The sequence below is a fragment of the Corapipo altera genome, unplaced genomic scaffold (genome assembly GCF_003945725.1).
Source record: "Corapipo altera isolate COAL_440 unplaced genomic scaffold, ASM394572v1 65, whole genome shotgun sequence".
Taxonomy (NCBI): Eukaryota; Metazoa; Chordata; class Aves; order Passeriformes; family Pipridae; genus Corapipo; species Corapipo altera.
In genome coordinates this window covers 4,743,453-4,764,032 of record NW_020884891.1, presented here as the reverse complement: position 1 = coordinate 4,764,032, position 20,580 = coordinate 4,743,453, and the positions used below count along the sequence as shown (strand labels likewise).

Below are 20,580 nucleotides of genomic sequence, written 5' to 3'. Positions count from 1 at the left end.
AAAACATCCCACTTTTGACAGGAGGCCTTTTCAGACCAAGGGTGGAACAAGGACACAGATGGAAGACTTGACAGGTCTTTTTCCTTAAAATAGTTCCAGTGTGCTTATTTTTCCTTAGTAACTTCAAAGAAGTTTTGCATATGTCCAGTGGGGGAACAAATTCAAATGTTTAAACATTGAAAGTTGCCATGAAAATAATTGACAATTTTCACAGCTTTGCACAATCCTGCTCTCCTCTACATTCATTAATTGCTGCCACTTAAATTAGGCATCCTTAGCAAGAACATCAACTGCTTTTAAATGAACTACTAGGAGGAAGTACAAATTTACCCTCCTCCTATCTTCCATGCTGTTCTCTCCTTGTATATGAGTTACTGCATTACTACCTACAAAGTTTTCCCTCCTTCTGTCTACCAACTGGGCACCCTATATGAAAAGACTATTGTTTATATGTTTGTTATTCACAGCACCCCAGAAATCACATGATAGAAATTCCTCCCAAAGATACAATTATACAAACAGAACTTGAAAACTGTTTTTTCCACTGATATTCTGAAAATAAAAAAAAAACAAACCCAAGCAGCATAAAACCCAACCCCAAAATAAACACCCAAACCTCTCTTCCAGCTAAAGAAATCAAAGATGCTGCTTCCCAGTGGCCAAGTAACACAGGCCTATATGCTTAACAGGCTAGGTACCTGCCAAACTCCAACATTAAAACAGACACATTCCTTTATCACCCTCCCTGGCCAGGAAATATCCTGACACTGGAGTGGATCTGAAACAGGCCACACTTCATCCCAGAAATCTTTTCTCAGCTCCTGGAACTTGCTGGAGTCAGACTGCCAACTTCCTGCTGCTGTAGCCTTCCCATTATGTCACCAAGAACAGACTTACTCTTTGATCCCTTTTGACTTATTTCACTTTTACCACCTTTTATTGACTTCTACCAAAATAAATAAAAAAAATAACATCCTTTCCTCAGAAAGCAAACGTGGGGCAGAGGGGGAAGAGGAGAAGAGCAGCAAATGAAAGTCATTCCAGTTCTCCTCATCCAATCACTTGAAAACAGTTAGCTATTTTTGGCAAGCTCTGGTATGCAAGATGAGAAGAAAAAGTAAAGCAGAGCACATGACAAACCTGCACTGATTGTACATCAGTATGGCTGCAGAGACCTTTCTCCTCTTTACAGTAAGAACAAATACTACTTCAACATCTGCAGCATGGGGTAGGAAAGAGTACCTGCACCACCTGAAGGTCTCAAACAATTACAAATCATGGTTCCCCCAGGAAATGCATAGGCCTGTGATTCCCACCAATATTACAACTCCCAAAAATACCACCACATCTTTATTTCACTAGGAAAGACTTTCACGGTTCAGGTGTTCCAGCTCTGCACCCCACAAGAAGTGACAATGGTTTGCAGTGTCAATTGAGACCATCACAGTTTTTTATTCTCTTGCAGCACTCACAGGAACAAAGTGTAAGTGACAGAAGTTCAAAGCACTGTGCATAATTACAATTAAAAAATTTATCATTTTTGAGGAGCACTGTAGCACAATGTGGGCAAACTGAGAAATAAGAAAAACATAAGAAATTCCTATGTCCACTGAACATAAAAGATAGCTGCATAGAACTTCACAGCAGATGTAAAATCCAAAGCAAAAATGTTTCTGTGTAAGCAATTTGACAGCACATTGAAAATGTATGGAAGTAAATCCACCCTAAGATACTTGAACATTGTGGCCAGTACCAGTGAACTACTCAGAGATGCAAGGGAGGGGGGAAAAAAAATAAAGGTACCTACCATCTCCTTGATAACTCCTGAAAAAATGCCTGAAAACCCAAAATCAGAAGAAATCTCTCTCTCCATGTGTCTGCTGGGCAGGTTAAAAGTGTGCAGCACTGGGTGTGAACTGATGAGGTGCTGTGGATTACCTGGAGCTCATTCTACATCACTCCCTTCTATTGGCTCTCTTCCCTGCCCCTCTCCTATGAGCTTTCCTTTCTGGTTCTTTCATACTTCCTTTACATTGTATCTTTCTTATTTTATGCAAGAAAAAAGAATGTCCTGGACTTTTTTCCTTCATTTAGGGAAAATCAGAAATTTCTAAAATTTGAGGAAAAACTCATCTACAACAGAAGAGGAAAATCTCTGAGGATTCCTGATTCCTCTTCTCTGGAGATACTCAAAAAGCATTTGAACACAGTCCTGAGTAATGTGCTCAGGGCACTCTGCTTGAGCAGGAAGGCTGGACTACATGAGCTCCAGTGCTCCCTTCCAACCTGAACCATTCTGGGATCCCACACCCAAAATGAACAGAAAAGTCAAACAAAACCAGATGAGTGCTCATTACCACTGGATTTGAATAAACAGGCTGTGGGGGGCAGGAGAAAGTGGTTCAGAACCCCTAAACTTCTATATTCAACTAAATGAATAAAACCTGTGTGAACCTGCTGGGATTGTAGAGCTGATGGCCATCACCCCCTCCTCTGTTCAAGGAGCTGCAGTCCCTGGGGAAACCACTGACACACAGTGGAGGAAGAGGGAACTTTCTAATTCCTTTCCCTTGGCCCATTCTAATGAGAAGGGCAATTAGCCCATTACCTTCGTCACCAGATGCTGAGGCTGAGCCACAAGCCCTGGCTGTCACCACATCCCTGTGCAGCTGAGTTGTGTGTTGGTGCCCAGGTGTCATCGTCAGGGGCCTCTGTGAGGTGCGAACAGGGGCTGCCTCAAGAGTTCCAGCACGTTCCAAATGGTTCTGGAAGGTTCCACAAAAGCCTCACCGAACCTGGCAGCGACAACGGTGGCGCCTCTGGGAAAACGTGTTGGAAACAAGGAAAAATACTGGGGCCTGTGGTCTCCCTACAGGGGGAACAGGTGGAGGACACTAGAGCAGAGCAGGTAAATATGCCTTAGGGAACTACAGCCCATGGAGAGCCTGTGCTGGAGCAGGTCTATCCCAAGGACTACAGGCCATGGGAAGGGCCCACACTGGGGCAGGAGAAGAGTGTGAGGGGGAAGGAGTGACAGAGAAGAGCTCCCACAGACCAACCACCACCCCCATTCCCCACAGTGCTCGGGCAGAGGAGCAGGAGTTTGGAACAGAGAAGTAAAGAGTCATCTTTACTAGGGAAAAGCAGGAGGAGTGGAAAAGATATTCAAGTTTTTGTCTTTATTTCTCACCGTCCAACTCTATTTTAGTCATCAGTTTTTCCCAAATCAATGTTGTTTTGCCCATGATGGTAATTAGTAAGTGATCTCCCCATCTTTATCACCTCAATTCATGAGCTTTTCTGTCTCATTTTTTCCCCCTGTCCAGTTGAGGAGTGTGAGCAAGAGAGTGCTGGGTGACCAAGGTCAACCCACCACATCAGCACTTTCCCTCTTGGCAAAGTGTGTTTAAAGGGATGGAGGAGGGAGAAGATTAGCAGAACAATCAGATGGGTAATGCTACTACTGCTGATGAAATCCCACCTCTCAGTTGTTACAGCTTACACAAACAGGCAGATGGAAGTCCACCAGAGAAGTACAGCACTGTCTGGAACCCCTGTGCTGGCATCCAGGAGTGATGAACAGAGATGAAGTTGTCACTTTACAAAAGCCAGCAAATGCCTGTGGACCACTCCGGTCAGATGAGAATTATATGATGCGTATCTCTGACCTGATCCCGCTAACTCAAAAGGAATTCATCCTAAATTGGGTGGTAACTAAAAGGACAGGTATCAAAAATATCGAGCACCTGTTAAACAATTTATTCTTAAAGCAACAAGCAGGGCCTTATATCAATTATGTCAACCTCAGATGAAAAGCATCTAGAGATTACCTGGGCCACAGAACAGAGTGATCTCTATAAATACATCTTCATTTCACTTACAACCACAACCACAGTATCAAAGGTAATGAACCGCCACCAGTTCAGATTTAGTTAATCTTGAACAGTGTACGTGTAATGCAACCCAGACCAATCACAATTCAACTGCTATTTCAGGCATATCTCTTCTTCCTGCTTCATTTCTGTCCCTCTGCTCTCTCCGAGCTCAGAGTGATGCTCTAATTATTCAAACAACGTAAGCAGCATTCAATTCATGCCAGCCCTTTCTTCCTTTAGCACTGACCTTGCCTTATACATCACTCTCACAAAACTAATTAAGTGGAGAACAGTCCCACTTTACACTCTCTTCATGAAAAGAACTGAATTGCTACCTGCCCGAGGGTGCAATTCAAATTATTTTCACCTTCATTTCTCTCAGCAAAACAATACAAATATTGAGCAAGAAAACAGACCAGGTAATTCAAGGAAATCCTTTACCCAAGATACCACACAAAAATAAAAGGATTATTGTAAATAACATACTCCTTTAGTTGTTTCATTTTGTTTTTAAACATGTCTTTTCATGTAAGTTTGGCCAAGACAGGTTTTGGGAAAAACAGAAAATTTTTTAGGCCAAAAGACAAAGTTGAGGAAAGAAAAACACTGTTCAGGGTACAGAGACCCTACAGACAGGCTCAACTAAGAGAGATCCAAGTGCCTAAGAAAGCTTCAATCCCACAAAATATATCTGAAATCACTGAATCTGTGAAAGCATCCAGTAATCAACAGGAAAGTTCCTCTCCAATATACAGAAACACAAAAATCGTGGTCTGAAAATGCTCAGCTGTAGGTTGTCCATGATGCCAAGTTTGTCCTCCCAGATTCACAGATGTTTTGTTTTTACACAGGACTAAGCACACGTCTAGATTCAGAGAGGATTTTATAAAAGCATAGATTCACTGCTTGCAGTGAGAAGACTAAGAACAGGATTTGCCAAGTCTTTGCTCCTGAGGAAGTGCTTCATATACCCTGGATCCATCTCTTTTCCTCAACACACCATAGCAATAACATGAAGAACAGAAGAAGAAAATTAACATTCATTTGACCCAAGGCTACACTGCAGCACAAAATTCCCAAAGCACTGGGGTAAGACCAGTGCTTTGCAGGAAATCACAGTAAATGGAACAAATACATTTCTCGATGACAAGTCTCCAGCATATTGTGGGTGGCCACAGACCAGAGATGCATAAGATTGTGCATGGGTCAGGCTTCTGGCATCTGCTGTGGATGCTAGTGTTCACCCCTTTGCAGTCTCCTGCAATGCTCCATGGGGCTACTCATCCTCCAGGCTTTATCTGCCTGGGAGTTTTTCCTCTGAAGATGAGATGTGGCATCTGCCAAGAAGCAACTATTATTAAGTTTTCCTCTAGAAGCAAAAAAAGATGACTGCCTTTTACTACCTTCCATGCAACACGAGTTCTTTGGCACAGGTAGCAGCCATGTGAGAACAAACACTATCACAAACCCGAGTTTGGAGCTTGTCCCTGAAAATCCTGCCTTACTGTGGATTTCTTCAGCTAACACTGAAAGCCATTACAAAGCATTGGTCCAAATGTGATGGCATCTTGATATCAAGGCCACTTCCATTTTTTAATTGCTAATGTTTTACTGTCATATATGAGGGGCCATTGTCTTTGGATTTAGAGGGAAGGATATTTCTTTTATAAATTTATCCTTCATAAAGAGTTACTCTAGTTTGTGGTACCAAAATCAGTCATAGATAATGAGTCATAACAGGAGGTAGTTACTGTAAATATTCTAAGCATGGACATATTAACAACCACCCACTGATCAGAGGCAATGCCACAGGCAGACATAGAGAACTCCCACTGGTGTCAATGGGAATTTTGAATGGTTCAGGACCTCAGCCAAAAGCTGAGTACCTATTGTAACCTGAAGCATTACCATCCAGGATGGGGTGGGTTATGCCTCAGATTTTGGCTGTCATTTTCCAGTGGGCAATGAAGGCATCCATTCAAAGTGAATCCTGCAATCTCAAATTTCAGACAGGAGGTCCGGGGATTTCTAGGGTGAAGTGAACAAAACAAAAGCGTTTAGTTTAATTACTCATTCTTTGGTGTCATTAAACACTTATAATACAAACACAAGTTCTGACTCACAAGTCAATAGCACCAACTGACCACAAGAAGACCCAGTGTATTGCTGCCAAACATCTGCCTGAACCGATACTCAAGTTCATACCCTAAACTGCAGCTGCTGCTGAAGTTTGGTGGGGCTTATCTGACACGCAAAAGAACTGGTACCCAAATTTCTGACAAAAAGACAAAGAAATGCCCTGCCTCCCACCTGAGCTGCCCAAGCAGCAGTTAAGGCTGTTAGTGCTGTGCTCCCTTCCCCCTTCTCACATGGGTCTGCACTTGCTGCTAATTTTGATTCCGTGGACTCAGACCAAGACGTGGTCAGCTTACATGCTGCTCTTCTTCAGTCCCTGAAGTAAGTTACTTTCTCATGATTCAGTACTATAGAAATATAACTGTTGAGATCAGCTTCTTTATTTTTGTCGGCTTTTCTCCAGACCTTTCAATCATAAGCTGCATTATACTATATTCCCATAATGCCAGGAAAAGCAGTAATAGATACCTCAAAATTCTGACTTCTATTTTTCCTGCCAAGTGATTTCTCTAAGTGCTTTGTTTTCTGCTGTCACTGAAATAGAATAGTACCTGTACTTCCAAAGTCTTCACTGTTACTGTCACTATTTCAATACACTCCTCTCAGATTAGAAGCTTTCAGCTTCAAAGATACTCCTGTTTAGCTTTCTGGAGAAGAAAATATACTCTGCACTTTCTCACTGCTCACGGCTGAAATTATCAGACATTTGGACAAAGCAATCAAAGTTTCTTGTGGTGACAACATGGTGACAGGAAAAGACACCCCTGTGACGCCCTGATGGGGAAGCCAATAGTATTATGATCCCACAAGTAAAAAGAAAAACAAATGCAGATGAATCCATTCCTCAGATTTAGTTTCAGACTCTCTGCTCTGTCTCTTGGCTTTCCTCAGAAGAGCCACACAAACTGCACAGCAGCCTCTGGAAAGAGTCTGGCTGAAATACCAGACAGTACGAGCTCTTTAAGGCCCAGATCCAAAGGACAGGGATTTCAGCATGTCTCGGCTCCCTTTCTAATGCCCTGTATTCTTCTATTGCCCCACACACCTCTCCCTCAAATAAAAGGTTAGCAAATATTTCATTCAAATGTGTGTTGACACAGCCCCAGGGATCACTGCAGACACTCCATATACTGTTCTCAAAGTACAAAGCAAATGCATTTTGAGGGAGAGTTGGGGAAAGTCACCTGTCCTACCACACGCATGGCTCTCCTTACACCAGCTATGTGGCAGGAAAAGAACCTGGCTGGTGGGAACTGTTTTGCTGCCTGGGGGAATTTCCTGAGCATATTACTACAATGGAAGAAGAGCTGTTACCAACCATCAGATGACCACTGCAGGATGCTGAGCTGGTGTTACACAGATTCTCATACTCCTGCTTAACCCCAGAGCAAATGCAGACTGAGGAGAGACACCAAAACCTGCCCCATGCTTGAAAACACCAACATAGAGGGGACAAGGTTGCTCTCTGGAACAAGTTGTTTGCTACCACAGACACCACTCTGGAGCAGCAGCAGTGCTGCCAATCTACCTGTTTAAAACAGCCTGCAGATTACATGGGTTTATGGCATCCTGCACCTCCCTAACATTCACACAGTTTAAAAAAAAAAAATGAGGGAAAAAAAAAATCTTATAGACATACATTCACGGTTAATACAGTATCTTGCAGAAAGTTAAGGTGCATGTCCCTAACTTCACTAGGTTAATCCAGCAGCTTTATTTAGATTGGGATAGTTAATTCTCAAACATCCACAGCCAGTTTTAAAAGCAGCCAATCTCTGAGCAAAACAGCCATCACTGGGTTTTCTAGGCAGGACTTGTAAGTGGAGCCAACATACTCTGAAGCAAGCAGTTACTTTCCTCTTTGGCTTTGGAAAAGAAGTGAAAAATCACAACTATTTAATTAAAAACGGATTTTGGTACTTCTGTTACACCTGTGCAACTCCACTGACGCCACCACAGGCTTTATGAGAGAGGGCAATTTAACTGAAAATACCCACTGCAAGACAGTAAGTACTTGCTCTGGATTGTGCTGACTCCTACCAAAATCCACAGCCTTTCAAGGTTCTGTATAAGTCAAGTTTTTCTACAAAGGCCCACCACAAAAGACGATTGCAGAAAGTGCCATTTAACAATTTACACAAAGCAGCTCTTTACATTTGGGCTGAATATGGCCCTCCTCAAGTTCTGTAGAGAACTACAGCGAAGTCTCATCTCATGCACTACCTGTAACGCATAAGAAAGCTTCAGGAGTAAGAAAAGCTGACACTGCTCTCACTGACAAAGTACTCCACATTTATTATGCAAATATAACCCTGGGACACCTGCATTTACAGCAGGTATTAAAATTACATCATATATCTTACAGAACGTAGGATACATGAACATATCATCACAATAAGCTACTCTTACATGAAATGTGATTGTATTGTTCTTTGAAAGAGGGACTAACTAACTCAAAAACACAGATGTTTCTCTCAGGACTGAAGTATTTCCAGTGCAACTGTATAGCTGCAGAAAAATGCAGGAAATGGTGTACCATCCTTTCCAGACAAATTACTGTTTCACTGTATGAAACAAACAATATCAAACAATAGCCCACCCATCACAGCCTGTTTTTACTATGCTAAATCCAAATTAAATGTTCCCATTGAGAGCAATAACACTCGAAAACACCAAAAGGAAATTCAGGTGGTTCAGAGCAAAAAACATTTCCTATTTTCGTCTACAACACAGGAGGCTAAAGAAGGCCACGCAGCCTATATATTAACTGGTAAATGCTACCTCCTTATCATTGTACCTGAAGCTTTTTAAAAGCATATTTCACAGACGTTAACCATTACTCACTTTCCCACAGCAGCACCAAACCACCTTATAGGAGTACCGGCTCCTCCTGCTGTATCTAAAACTGCCTCTTCCCTTGGTGATAATGGAGAAAGTTTTTATACAAGCTCAAAGAGTGTACCAGCATCTCCTGGAAGCAGAGAATCAGCATCAACTGCTTTTCTTGGGAGTCTCAGAATATACACCTTCTGGTACACTACCACCACAGAAATCAAAGCCTCACATGTCTAAGTCATTACTGACTCACTAACAGCAGATACAAATGCCTCTGTCCCAATGTTTTGAAACATACATGTGCCAAAACCTGTACACAGGCAATTTCAAACGTGAAGTCAATGTGTCATCAGAACTTGTAATCATATCACAAATCAGAATATGTACGCTTGACTTAAAGAAACAAGCTTTCAAGCAAGCATAGCATAAGTATGGCAAATTCTTTTTGTTTAGGATTACAACACAGTTCTAAATCACACAAAGTAATTCCTCAGAAAGGCAGAAATCTTTTGTTCTGCATTGCTTAATAAATTATTTAAAGCATAATTTAGGCAATAAGGCCACCATAAATGAATAAAAACCCCACCACAATTCAATTTCAAAGAAGATAATGAAAGGCAAAATAAATTATTTATATAGAAAAATGTAAGGTTTTGCAATGCAACTGAGTGGTGAACTTGTGTTGCTGTGAAAAATAATAATAATAAAAAAGATCTGATGCAAACGCTAAGGTTTTGGTCAAAGGATAACACGGAAGTGGAAAGAGAGTTGGGGGAAAAAAACCCACATTAAAAAAAAAAGCCAAACTCAAAAGTGTTAAACAAACTTTTTCAAAATCAAGAAACCAAAAAGTTTTTTTCTAAAGAACAGAAAGGATGAATTGTTTTGATTTGGCCTCTCAGGCTGCTAAAAAAGTAAATGCCAGGGAAGTGCCCATCACGTTTCATAAAACTAGTAAATACGGAGCAGGTTTTCCCTCTTTAGAGGAGGCCCGGCCCATACCCTTCACCGGGTACCCCACCAGCCACAGCCTGCCACCCAGATGGACGTTTGAGACGACACACGGATTTATGTAGGAACACACGGGAACACCGCTCTGGAGGGACGCGGAGCGCTCCCGCACCAGCCCCTTCCCGCACGTCCCCTACAGCCCCGCGCTGGGGATGGGGGCTCGACAGAGGGGGGCACCGCCACCTGTGCGTGCCCCCCGAGCGGGCCATGCAGCGCGACAGGGACACCCTGCGTGCAGCACAGCCCCCAGGCCATGCACCCCGCCCCCGCATGCCCCCAGCGCCCCGCCGGTCCCGGGGGCGAACCGGGGTCGGGGAAGCCCCCCGAGCGCAGCCCCAGCTGGGGGGTCACCCCCCGGCCCCGGCGGTGCCCCGGCTCCGCGTCTCCATGGCGATGTCTCCCCGCTCCGCTCGCCTCGGCCGGAGCCGATGCAGCGCCGAGCACCCCCCGGCCCGCGGCAGGGGAGCCGCACCCCCCTCGGCGGGGAAAGGGGGGGCACTTACTTTCGGCGGTGCCGCATTGAGCCGGGCCCCCACGCCCCGCCGTGCCGGGGTGCCGGTGCAGCGCCCCGCACGCCGGGCACCGATCCCCGCCCCGGGCTCTCCCGAGCTGCGGGGCTGTCGGCGGAGCGGTGCCTCCCTCCCAGCCCGGTAAGGTCGGGCTGCCCGCGGTCGGGCCGGGGAACACGCCGGTTTATCGGGGCGGCTGCGCCTGCCTTACCCTTGGAAGCATCTTTCTCTTCTTTGGGCTTGATCACCTTCCCGCTCATAGACCCCAGCTTGGGTGGGAAAATCCCCGGGAGCGTCGCGGATTCCGGCTGGACCCAAAGAAACCTCGGGCGGGGGGCAGCGTGCGTGCGTGTGGGGGATCCTCTACGCCGAAAAGGCAGAAATAACACCAACAGAAGGGGAGGGGGAAAAAATGAGGAGCCGGAGAGCTGCCCGCTCCCCGGCGCGGTGCCTCGGAGCCCGGCGGCGCCGCCGCGGTGCCTGCGGGAGCGGAGCGGGGAGCGGGGGGCTCCGGCAGCCGCAGCACCGAGCCCCTGCGCCGCTCGCCGTGCCGGAGACAAAAGCGATTTTCCCTGTGTCTGCCTGGCCCCGGCCCCCTCCTTCCCCCGCCTCCCCGGCACTGCCTCCCCTCCCCAGGGCCAGGGAAGCGCAGCCGGTCCTGGAAGTCCCACCGACCGGGGGGAGGGGGGTACTGTGAGTTGGGGAGGGTTGTTTGCTTGGCTGTGTCGTGGTTTGGTTTTTATCTTTTCGCAACCTCCCTTAATAATAACGGGATGGAGAAGCAGAGCTGCAGCCACGGATAGGAGAAGGAGGAGGACACGAGTCCCCGGCACTGCAGAAGAGGCGGCAGGTTTACGCTCGCGGCAACAAGGAGCGCTGGAGCTGCCCCCTCAACCCCCCCACGCATCCCCTTCCCCATCAAATAGTACGGGGGGGGAGGGGGTGAGGGAGGGGGCAACACGCCCCCGCTGCCCTCCAGCTACCGGACGGTGTCCCATCGACAGACTGGGGGTGGCGCAGAGCCGGACTGCCCCCCCATCTGCGGAGCCGCTCCCACCCCCCCATCTCACAAGGGGAGGCTCCGGCCAAGGGGCTGTGGCCCCTGGCACCGCCCGGTCCCGAGCCCGGCAGCCTGTTGCTGCCGTCGCGGGAGTGCAAAGAGCCGGCCGAGGGACATGGAGTGAAAAGGAGGGCACCGCATTCCCTTTAACCGGGGACACGCAGAGCCTACGCCGTCCCCCTCCCACCTCTACTACTCTGCCCCGGGGCGTGGGACGGCGCTCACCCCCCTCCCTGCCTCCCCTCCATCCGCCCTCGGGGAGCAGGAGGGGACCCCCAAGAGCAGCCAAATGTCCCCTCACCTGTGCTACAAAACGGCGTGTTCCCCCCTCCCCCCTTGGCGGGGGCAAAACTTCCTACGAGCGGGGCTGCCGTCAGGGGAGGGAGCGCAGGCTGCGCAGGGAGGGAGGGAAGGAAAGAAGGAGAAAACCAATGCAGCTGGCGCCCCTTGGAGCCTGGCCCTACTCGGTAGCGCCCAAAATAAAATGCTGGGAAGGGCGAGCCGTGAAGTGCCTGAGGGAGCCCGTCGGTGCGGCAGCCGGACTCTTCCAGTCTTTTCCTCCCCTCCTCCCCAAAATGGCCCGTTTGGAGCGGGGGACACAGTGGATTTCTCAAGACCAACAGAGAACAAGGTGGAGCTGGGCACCCCCGGGGGAAGGCAATATGCTCAGGGCACGGCCCTCCCCGTGGCCTCTGGGCACTCCTCTGCACATCCTGCCCCCACGGCGGGAGAGGCAACGCGCACACGAGAGCAACTCCCGCACCGGGGGTCTCCGGGAGAGGCAGCAGCCACCGGGGCTGCGCGGCCTCTATTTTTAGCGGAGCCGAATTCCTGCCCCTTCACCCTCCGTTGCTCCAGCCTAGCGCCGGGGACAGCTGGAGGCGGATCGGCTTACGGCGACCAGCGGGACCGGCCGCCTCCTGCTTCTGCCCCCAGCGAGGGCACCGGACTGCCAGGAGGCAGGAGATCCCCTGATTAAGTGGAGGATGAGCCACAGCGTGGGATAGTCTCGTTCCCACTGCACACAGGTGGCTGGAGATCAGGTGCGATGAGGAAAATGAGGGCTGTTTTAGCTAAGAATGAAGAGCCAGGATCACAGGTGCCACCAGGAAGACCTTAATGCTTGCACTTATTAAAGACATTCTAATAAAAAATACACAAAACTGAACCCAAAGTCTTCAAGCAGAGCTCCTCAAGACCTCCGTGCATCTGTCTGTGCTATCATCGACCTCTGCTCTGTTTCTGGAACCAAGGAATTGTCCTGGCAGGGTCAGCTTTGCTTTGTAGAGATTCAGGATGCCCAGAGAAGTGATGGATTCACCATCCCTGGAGGTGTTTAAAAACCACATAAATGTGGCACTTAGGGAAATGGTTTAGCAGTGAACATGGCAGTGCTGGGTTAACAGTTAGACTTGGTGACCTCAGTGGTCTTTTCTAAAGTAAATGATTCTAGGATTCAGTAAGCCCTCAGATGATGGTTGATTTAGGGTGCTCTCAATGTAAGTCTGTTTTACTTCAGCCTTTTCTATGATTTCTTTTTTAAACACTTCAGAGACATGCCGGGAGGATCAAAAACTTGATCTTCGTTTTTGTCTGTTTCTCTCCGGTCAAACATAGATCACTGAATCTAGAGAGCTGTGGGGAAGGAGCGATTCTGCGGTTCAACTGAGCCAGTGCTGGCAGGAGTCAGTGAACCCCAGCAAGGAGATTTCAGCTGTCCGATACAACTTACACCCTAATTTTCCAAGGCATTCGCAGTGTCTTTGCTGAGAATCACTGGCAATTCACACCTCTGGTCTGAGGTCTTTCCAGCACCGGAGGCCACTGATAAATGCTGTGCTTAGTGCTGACAGTGAACTTGCATTAAGTAAGCCATTCTCACCTTTGCCAGGAGACCTGTTAAATTTTACAGGAATAGTTATTACATTGACCAAATGAGGCCCATACACTCAAACTAAACGTTGGAAGGAGGCAGCAGCTCAGCAGGTTGCAGAAGAATCGTACCTAATGGTGGGCAGAGAGAGCTTAGCCTGCTGTTTTAAAGTGAGTTGGTTTTTCCCCTTACTAGTTTTCAGAGCTTAGAAGTGTCAGTTAAAACAGTAATAAAACATGATGTTAGGCATGCAAAATATAAGGGGATTTGCATGAAGGCTTATTGCAATCCAAGTACAGTTTGCACAGCCTTTAATTTTAAAGCTACCTTGATGGCTCAAGTATTTTAGTGGAAATGGTATTTGTGGTCAGGGCACTGACTTAAGTCTTCAGTTTTCCTCATCAGTTCTTTCCTTTGAAGTGAGCATATCTGGATTTTAGGTAAATTACTTCAGGTCTGGCTTTGCAACAAAATTTCTTTAACTAACTCACAAATATTTAAACATGAATCTGAGTCTTAGCATCTTGGTATATCAATTCCCAGCTATAGTAGGGAAAATTGTCACCTCGTTGCTTCACAGCTATAATACTGGAAGTTGAGAAGCAGTTGGATGCAGTGGTGACAGAAGTGATACACAAGCTACATACCACAGCCAGGCTTACACAGAAACTTACCTATACATGGTCCTGACATGGATTCTGTACCTCTCACTGACAGGGTTCTGTGAGTTTCTGAATTAGAAGCAATTTCTGCATCTCCAGATAAATCGGATACCCAGAGGAAGATTTAGTGATGTTTAATACAAACAAATCTGATGCATCCTATGCAAATGTTGTTTAGGTGTTTCCTATCCACCTATGTGGCTTGGGAGGCTTTAAATTCAAGACTGTCTCTTTGGGGGAGCACAATTTAAAGTCAAATATAGTGAATTGCTTAATTACACACCTTTTGTGTGCCTCCCAAGATTGTGATGCAGTCATCTAAACTGAGTGCCAAAAAGCCAGGCAGCACAAGTGGTTGGAGCATCATCTGTACCCTTTTATGGTTCATGAGCTCTCCTTCCCAGAGGGACAAATGCAATTGCCCCAGGCACAGCAAGGTCTCACAAGCTCCAAGTGTGAAGTGAAACATGAGGCTTTTGCAGGAGAGAGTCTCACACAGCAGATCATATTTGGGCTCTCCAAATACTCACAGCTCACGGAGGCTCTCTAGAAACAGGCACAGCAGAGCTGACATGCTGCACGGAGCTGTGCCTCTGCTGAGGGTATTTATTCCCCCAGGAACATCTCCCAGAAGGTTCTGACTTGGCACAGGCTTGGCTAAGTCGAGTATCACTTACAATATGAAACTGTAAACTGTAAGTGCTTTTATACAGCACAACTATTGCTGCTTAATGTGCAGTAGCTGTACGGTCTGTCTATAAAACACACACTCAAGTCATGAACATGCTTTTCCTATCCTCATAAAATATCTATAGAGACTTATATCCCCTGAGGAATTCTGGAACTCATGCAGATGCTGTAGTGACACTGCTGTTCAGTGTACTTTTTTCTTGGTTCTTTGGCTGATGCTCAAGTTGAAATTTTCTCTTTTCTGCAGGCAGGGGTTTGTAAAAGCTCCAGGTTCTACTCTTTTATATAGCAGGTATCTTACGCTGTGCCTTTAAAGCAGTCTAGCAAGTCTAAATTGCCATTGTCATGATGGTTCCTGGTATGTTCCCAGTTAAATCTGAAGTAAAACTCCCCCTACATTCAGGTGGAGCGGGATTAGGCCTTAAATTTAAGAATCCTGACACGATGAAGTCTCACTAATACAAGTATTTACTCCTCATTTCAATTTATATTTCAATATTCACAGTGGCATTTTGATAAAATAACTAAATGAAGCAGGCATGTGTCCGGTTTTGTTCCCACTGTTTTGAAATGGTGCCTATAAAATCAGTCCAAATAGATCCACTGCACATCTCCTTATTGCCTGGCCTGCCACTGTTTCTATTGGAATGCCAGGGCAAACTTCTTTACTAACAGTTGTGTGTTATAACAAACCCCACAAATATTTACAGATGAGACAAATACTAAGCGCAGGGCCAAAACACAGCCTATCATCTAGCAGGTACATCCCTGTTCTGACAGATGTTTAATTTGGTCCCCATCTTATTTTTACCATTCCTATTCCTACGCAGTCTTAAGTGTTACACAGAAGATCTTTTTTTGGGCAGACAGCTTGCTGTGCACAATTTTCCTCCTTTTGATTGCCAAAACCCAAGTGCTGTACGCAAATAGAGTTCCAGCTAATGGATTGTGTGGAGATTGCAGTTTAATTTCTCTCAGTAATTCAGTCTGATAACAGAGACACCCTCAGAAGACAGTACTGGGAAGGGATAATGCTCATACATCGTGTGGCACCTTGACCCTGGCTGGATGCCAGGTGGCCACCAAAGCTGCTCCATCACTTCCCTCAGCAGGACAAGGAAGAGAAAATATAACACTGGGATAAGAACAGGAAGAGTTCATTCACCGATCACCATCATGGGCAAAACTGACTCGACTTGGGGAAACCAATTAGTTTAATGTCTTACCAATCAAATCAGAGTAGGATAATGAGAAATAAAAAATAAACCTTAAAAACATACAAAAAAAGTTTTCTGTCTCAAAACCCTACCCAGATTACCTCTAATAGATGGCTGCTTGTCAGCCTACCTTTTTTTGAGGTTGCCCCTCTCCTCAAGTTTGATGAATTGCAACTGTTTAAGAATTCTCATCTCCTTTGCACCAGCAGCATCATCCTGACACCAGAGTCTCTAGATATGCAATAACCATTTATCACCAGTACACTAAAACTGAGTAACACTGGAAACACGAAGGACATAGTTTTGCAAACATATGACGTGGCAGTGTTGCTCTGGGAGAATGCAATGAAAGTGCACCCTTTTCCTTCACCTCATCCAGCCCTAGTCATGTTTGCAGGAATGTGCACACAGGCACAAAGCAGACAAAGCCAAGTCCTTGCAAAAATGACAGGTAGTTTGTTCTTTCTCCAGGGGAGACAGTGGGGACCATAATCAAAGAAAGTTACTACTCAATAGCTTTTGTTAGGCACCTGCAGACAGAACTTTAGAAGGTGGAGTGAAAGAAAATGAAGGAAGCATTTGGTATCCTAACTGAAACCAGATGCCTTGATGTCAAAAGATTTTTGCCCAGGGCTTCTCCAAGGTTGGTGAAAAGTTTGTGACATAGAGCATAAAGATGAAAGACCTGGGTGTGATTCTTGTGCTATTCAGAGCACTAGTCAAAAGGTGAAGGTGGTCTCATACCCCTCATGAACATAATAATGAGAAGCACAAATCGCTATCACTTGCTACTTTTTTATTGTGTAAAGTAAAAGGAAAGTGCCCTCCTTCACATAGCTCATCATCCTGCACATTACAGCTTTCCTCTTACAACTCCTTCTAGCTACTTGGTCAGGTCTTAAAACGGGAAAGGTTTTGAAGTCGAGCTGAAACAGGAGCTTTGATGTTTGACTCCCCCAAGCTGCAGACTGGCAGTGGTGGCTGATCTCACCTAGCTTTTGTGAATCTGAGAGAAAACAGTATTTGAAGAGGCTGGGGAAGCAGAATGTGCAGGATACTAAATGTGGTCCTGAAATCCAGAGGCAGACTCATAGGGTCATGAAGTCCCAGTGCAGTGGGTTAGCTGACATTAAAAACCTTGGGCCATTTGGTAATAGACAGGCAAAAGACTGCAATGAGCATTTTGTGACTGATCTGAGCTTTCCCTAGAGTTACACTCGAGTTTGAGACACAGAGAGCTAATAGAGCAACAGCAGGAAAAAGAACATACAGTAATATTTGAAAGGAAACTTGCCAAGCAGAGCTTTAACCTTTTTGCAGGCTTGCATATGCAATGATGTCATAGGATAACATTTTCATGTCTGACTTTTTCCCTAAGTATTGTAAAAATTAATCAGTGTTTGATTTTTACAAGCCTGAGAGACAGAGAGGGGAATGTAGTGGTTAGCTTTTCAGGCCTATTTTTGGACTCAAAGAAATCTAAAAAAACAGTTATGCTTAAAGTTCAGAGCAGATCCTTGAAGGAAAAACATAAAGACATTAAATGAGTTCAAGAAAATCATCTTAAAAGAAATTTCTAAGTGTTGCAAGAAGCCTACAATGTGTAAGACAAGACATATTCTGCTAATTTGAACGTGCTCTTTCACACTAAGCAGCATTATAATTGTATAGCCACAAAATAAGTTGCTTACTCTGATGCGAACCTGTTACCTCTCTGCTACTTTCTGATCCTTTCCACTATGGAATTGCCTTCCCCTTTAAAGCTCTATGCAGTTCATCCCATTGTCTCAGTTCTCTTTAACTTGCAGCAATTTTAAGCAGCATCTGATGGAATTTTTCTGCCATTTCCTTCACTCAGGCATGATCCAGGTTCAGCACTCACCCAGGATCAGAAGATGAAGCCCACCTACATTACACTGAACACTTCTGCACTATTTGTCCTCTTTCCTCTGGCACTATGGCCATACCAAGCAGCTTCTGTACATCTCCAACTGAGCTGAACTCGTAGCTACCTCATAAACCTCTCATGTCTTAATCAGGTGGCAGCTGGTATTTCTCATGTGTCAACCAACTTTTGATCTGAATGACAGGCACAGTGCTGTGGGAGGGCACAAGCAAAGAAATGAGAAATACTTTCCCCTTTTGTTTTTTACAGAATTATATGAGTCCCCTTGACCCACAAAATTCCCACAGTGCAGGGGGCTGGCTGTGGTGGTGGTCTAGTAGGTAGCTTGATCTTTGAGGAGAAGCAAAGCTTTAGCTCTGAAAGTCAAGTCTCACATGACTTGGAGATTTTTTTTAGAAAGCAGACTTCAGGTACATTGGAGGATTTGGATTTGTTCATGGCAGAGTTTTTAGCTACAGCCTTTCTCCTTCAAACTGGTATCAAGTGCCTCACCAGCCCAGGAGGATTCTGCCTGCTCATCCACTGTAGAAAACCACAAACACTTTACAAGATGTTCCCTGTTCAAAGAACTGTACTTGAAAGTTGTAGTTTTGAAAACAAAAGTATTTTAAACCTTTTTGTGAGTATTTAGAAATCTATTTCTAAAGCTCCATATGAACTGTGTTGATATAACTGAATTTTTTGACATTTTCCCTTGTGTCATTTCAAAGCTAAATAGTGTGTTCAGATCAGGAATGCAGTTTGCAATAACCAGTGTGCACCAACACATGGCATTTTGGTTGAGGCAGGAATGCACCTGGGCTCAGTGCTGGTGACTACAACTTGGTTATTCCTTATCGTGCCATTCTGTTTTGGCCTTTTCCTGAGATAATTCTAGATACCACCTTGGAGCACCACTAAGAAACTGTGCTTTCAGCTCAGCTCCCTGTTCCCCATTTCTCTCCTCCAAAATTATTCCCAGGTGTATATCCTCTCGACTTTCTGGTGACACCATGATAGCTGCAGATGCATTATTTATAGCCACAAGATTTGGCTTTCTGTGCTTCCAATCTGAATGCTCCCTCGGCATCTTTTAATAGCTATTGCTATTTTGTATCCCTTTTTGTTTTTCTCCAGGGAACATGCCAGCAGGGATGGGGCTGAAATCCTTCCGGATCGGGAGTGGAGACAAATTCTGCTCTGTTTGTAAACACTCCAAGGCTAAAATTAGCAGGAGTCAGAATCGTTTATAAACTTCAAGCTCCCCCAACCGTCTTGAGGAACATCGCAGGCATACCGACACATCTGCCGCCGATTTAAATAGCTCCCGGCATCACCTTCCCTGCCAGTGCCTCCCTCGCCTGCCCGCCAGCTGACTGCTCCTCCTGCCAGCCCCTCGCCTCTCTTTAGGCTCCTTGACTTGACAACACCACCACCACTGACCGAGCACATTTTCAGGTGGAGGAGCTATCCACGTCCTCCATAACACCTTGCAGAGACTGGAAGAAAAGCCTCGGTCAACCAGAATGTTAGCCAGCACAAAGGAGAGGGGTTCAGGGTCTGATCAAACATTGGAAGACCAGGAAAACTCTCACAGCATGAGTGGGTTTTAAGCAAGCTTGTGCTGTGCAATTTCAAGTTTGAGGGAAAACTAAGCCACATTGTGTATAGCAGACAACATTAACTAGGATGCATAAGCCCCATATATGTCTCTCCTTTCAGTAGTTACAGGCAACAGCTTATAAAAACGACCTTGGCTGTGTCTGAAGGAAAACATGACAATAGAGAAGTGAGGTTTTTTGAGTGGTTTGCTCAGTGTGTTCAATAAAATCTATGCTTCTCAGAACAGGCTGCTAACCAAATGCTGAACAATCTGAATATGTCATGTCAACAGTTAGTCTCAAGAGTTTGTAGATCCTGACATACCAACTTGACTTTTTTTGTTTTGCAAAGCACTTGAAACATGCAACTACACATACAATGCTTTTTTAAAAGCCATAGTGAAACCATAACATCTTTTTTTTGGCCATTTATTGGCTTCATAAAACTGAAGGAGATTAAATTATACATGAAGAAGGTGGTGCATTCTAAAAAGAAAGAAACAAAAAACAGCATTACAGCCCAATAAAGCAAACATCTGTAGAAAATGTCAGAACAATACTACTTGGAATTCTATCCGGGGATGGAGAATATGTCCAGGATTTTTTTGAAAGAGAAAATCCATGACCATAAACCTGCGGTTACAGAAGGAACTCACAGAAAGAGTTGAATTTGTTTAAGAGAGAAAAACAACCGAACCAAAAAGTATAACTCCTCTGCTTGGTGTTATTGGCCCAGCATGGGAAAACTAACATCTCCATCTCCACCAAAGAAATAAATAGAATTCCATGAGAAGGGACTGGGAGATCTTACTGAGCTTATTCCGTACAACTAATACAATTGGTACCACTGCTGGGATTCTTTCTGAGAAAAAAAAAGGAAAATATTAAACTAGATTTTTGTAAAGAGCAATCAGGATATTCTGGACACATGACTTTATTAAATACAGCTGCTTACCACCCTTACCTTACTGCCTACCCAGTGCTTTGCTTTGAAAGTCAGCCCCAGAGTGCAGGGGAGCTGCTCCAGGGGAAAGAGCTTCACATATTCCTGTTTATAAGAGTTTGCACAGCCTTTACCCTGATGCTTCTGACAACTGTGCACCCCTCTTGTGTTGATGTGAAGGATGAAGGACTGGGGCGTGCTCTTCTTCAACTCCCTCCTGCAGGAAGCATGGGAAAAGAAACCACCATGGTGTCAGCCCGTGGCAAAGATTGTCCCTCTTGCA

At 45.4% G+C, this 20,580-nt stretch overlaps 1 protein-coding gene across 7 annotated transcripts in view; it reads right to left on the bottom strand.

Annotated features, from left to right (window-relative positions):
• Positions 1-20,580, bottom strand: part of FGF13 (fibroblast growth factor 13) — a 314,484-nt gene that overhangs the window by 237,305 nt on the left and 56,599 nt on the right. For 2 of the 7 annotated variants that reach the window (XM_027645499.1, XM_027645508.1), the window contains exon 1: positions 10,578-10,820. The exons of 1 other annotated variant lie outside the window; for it this stretch is intronic. In XM_027645499.1, coding sequence (XP_027501300.1) covers positions 10,578-10,626 — 49 coding nt within the window. In that variant the 5' untranslated portion in view covers positions 10,627-10,820. Of the gene's footprint in view, positions 1-2,608; positions 2,700-10,577; positions 10,821-11,727; positions 11,749-20,580 lie in introns of those variants that run through there. 4 more of the 7 variants (XM_027645504.1, XM_027645507.1, XM_027645498.1 and 1 more) reach the window with 4 other exon arrangements.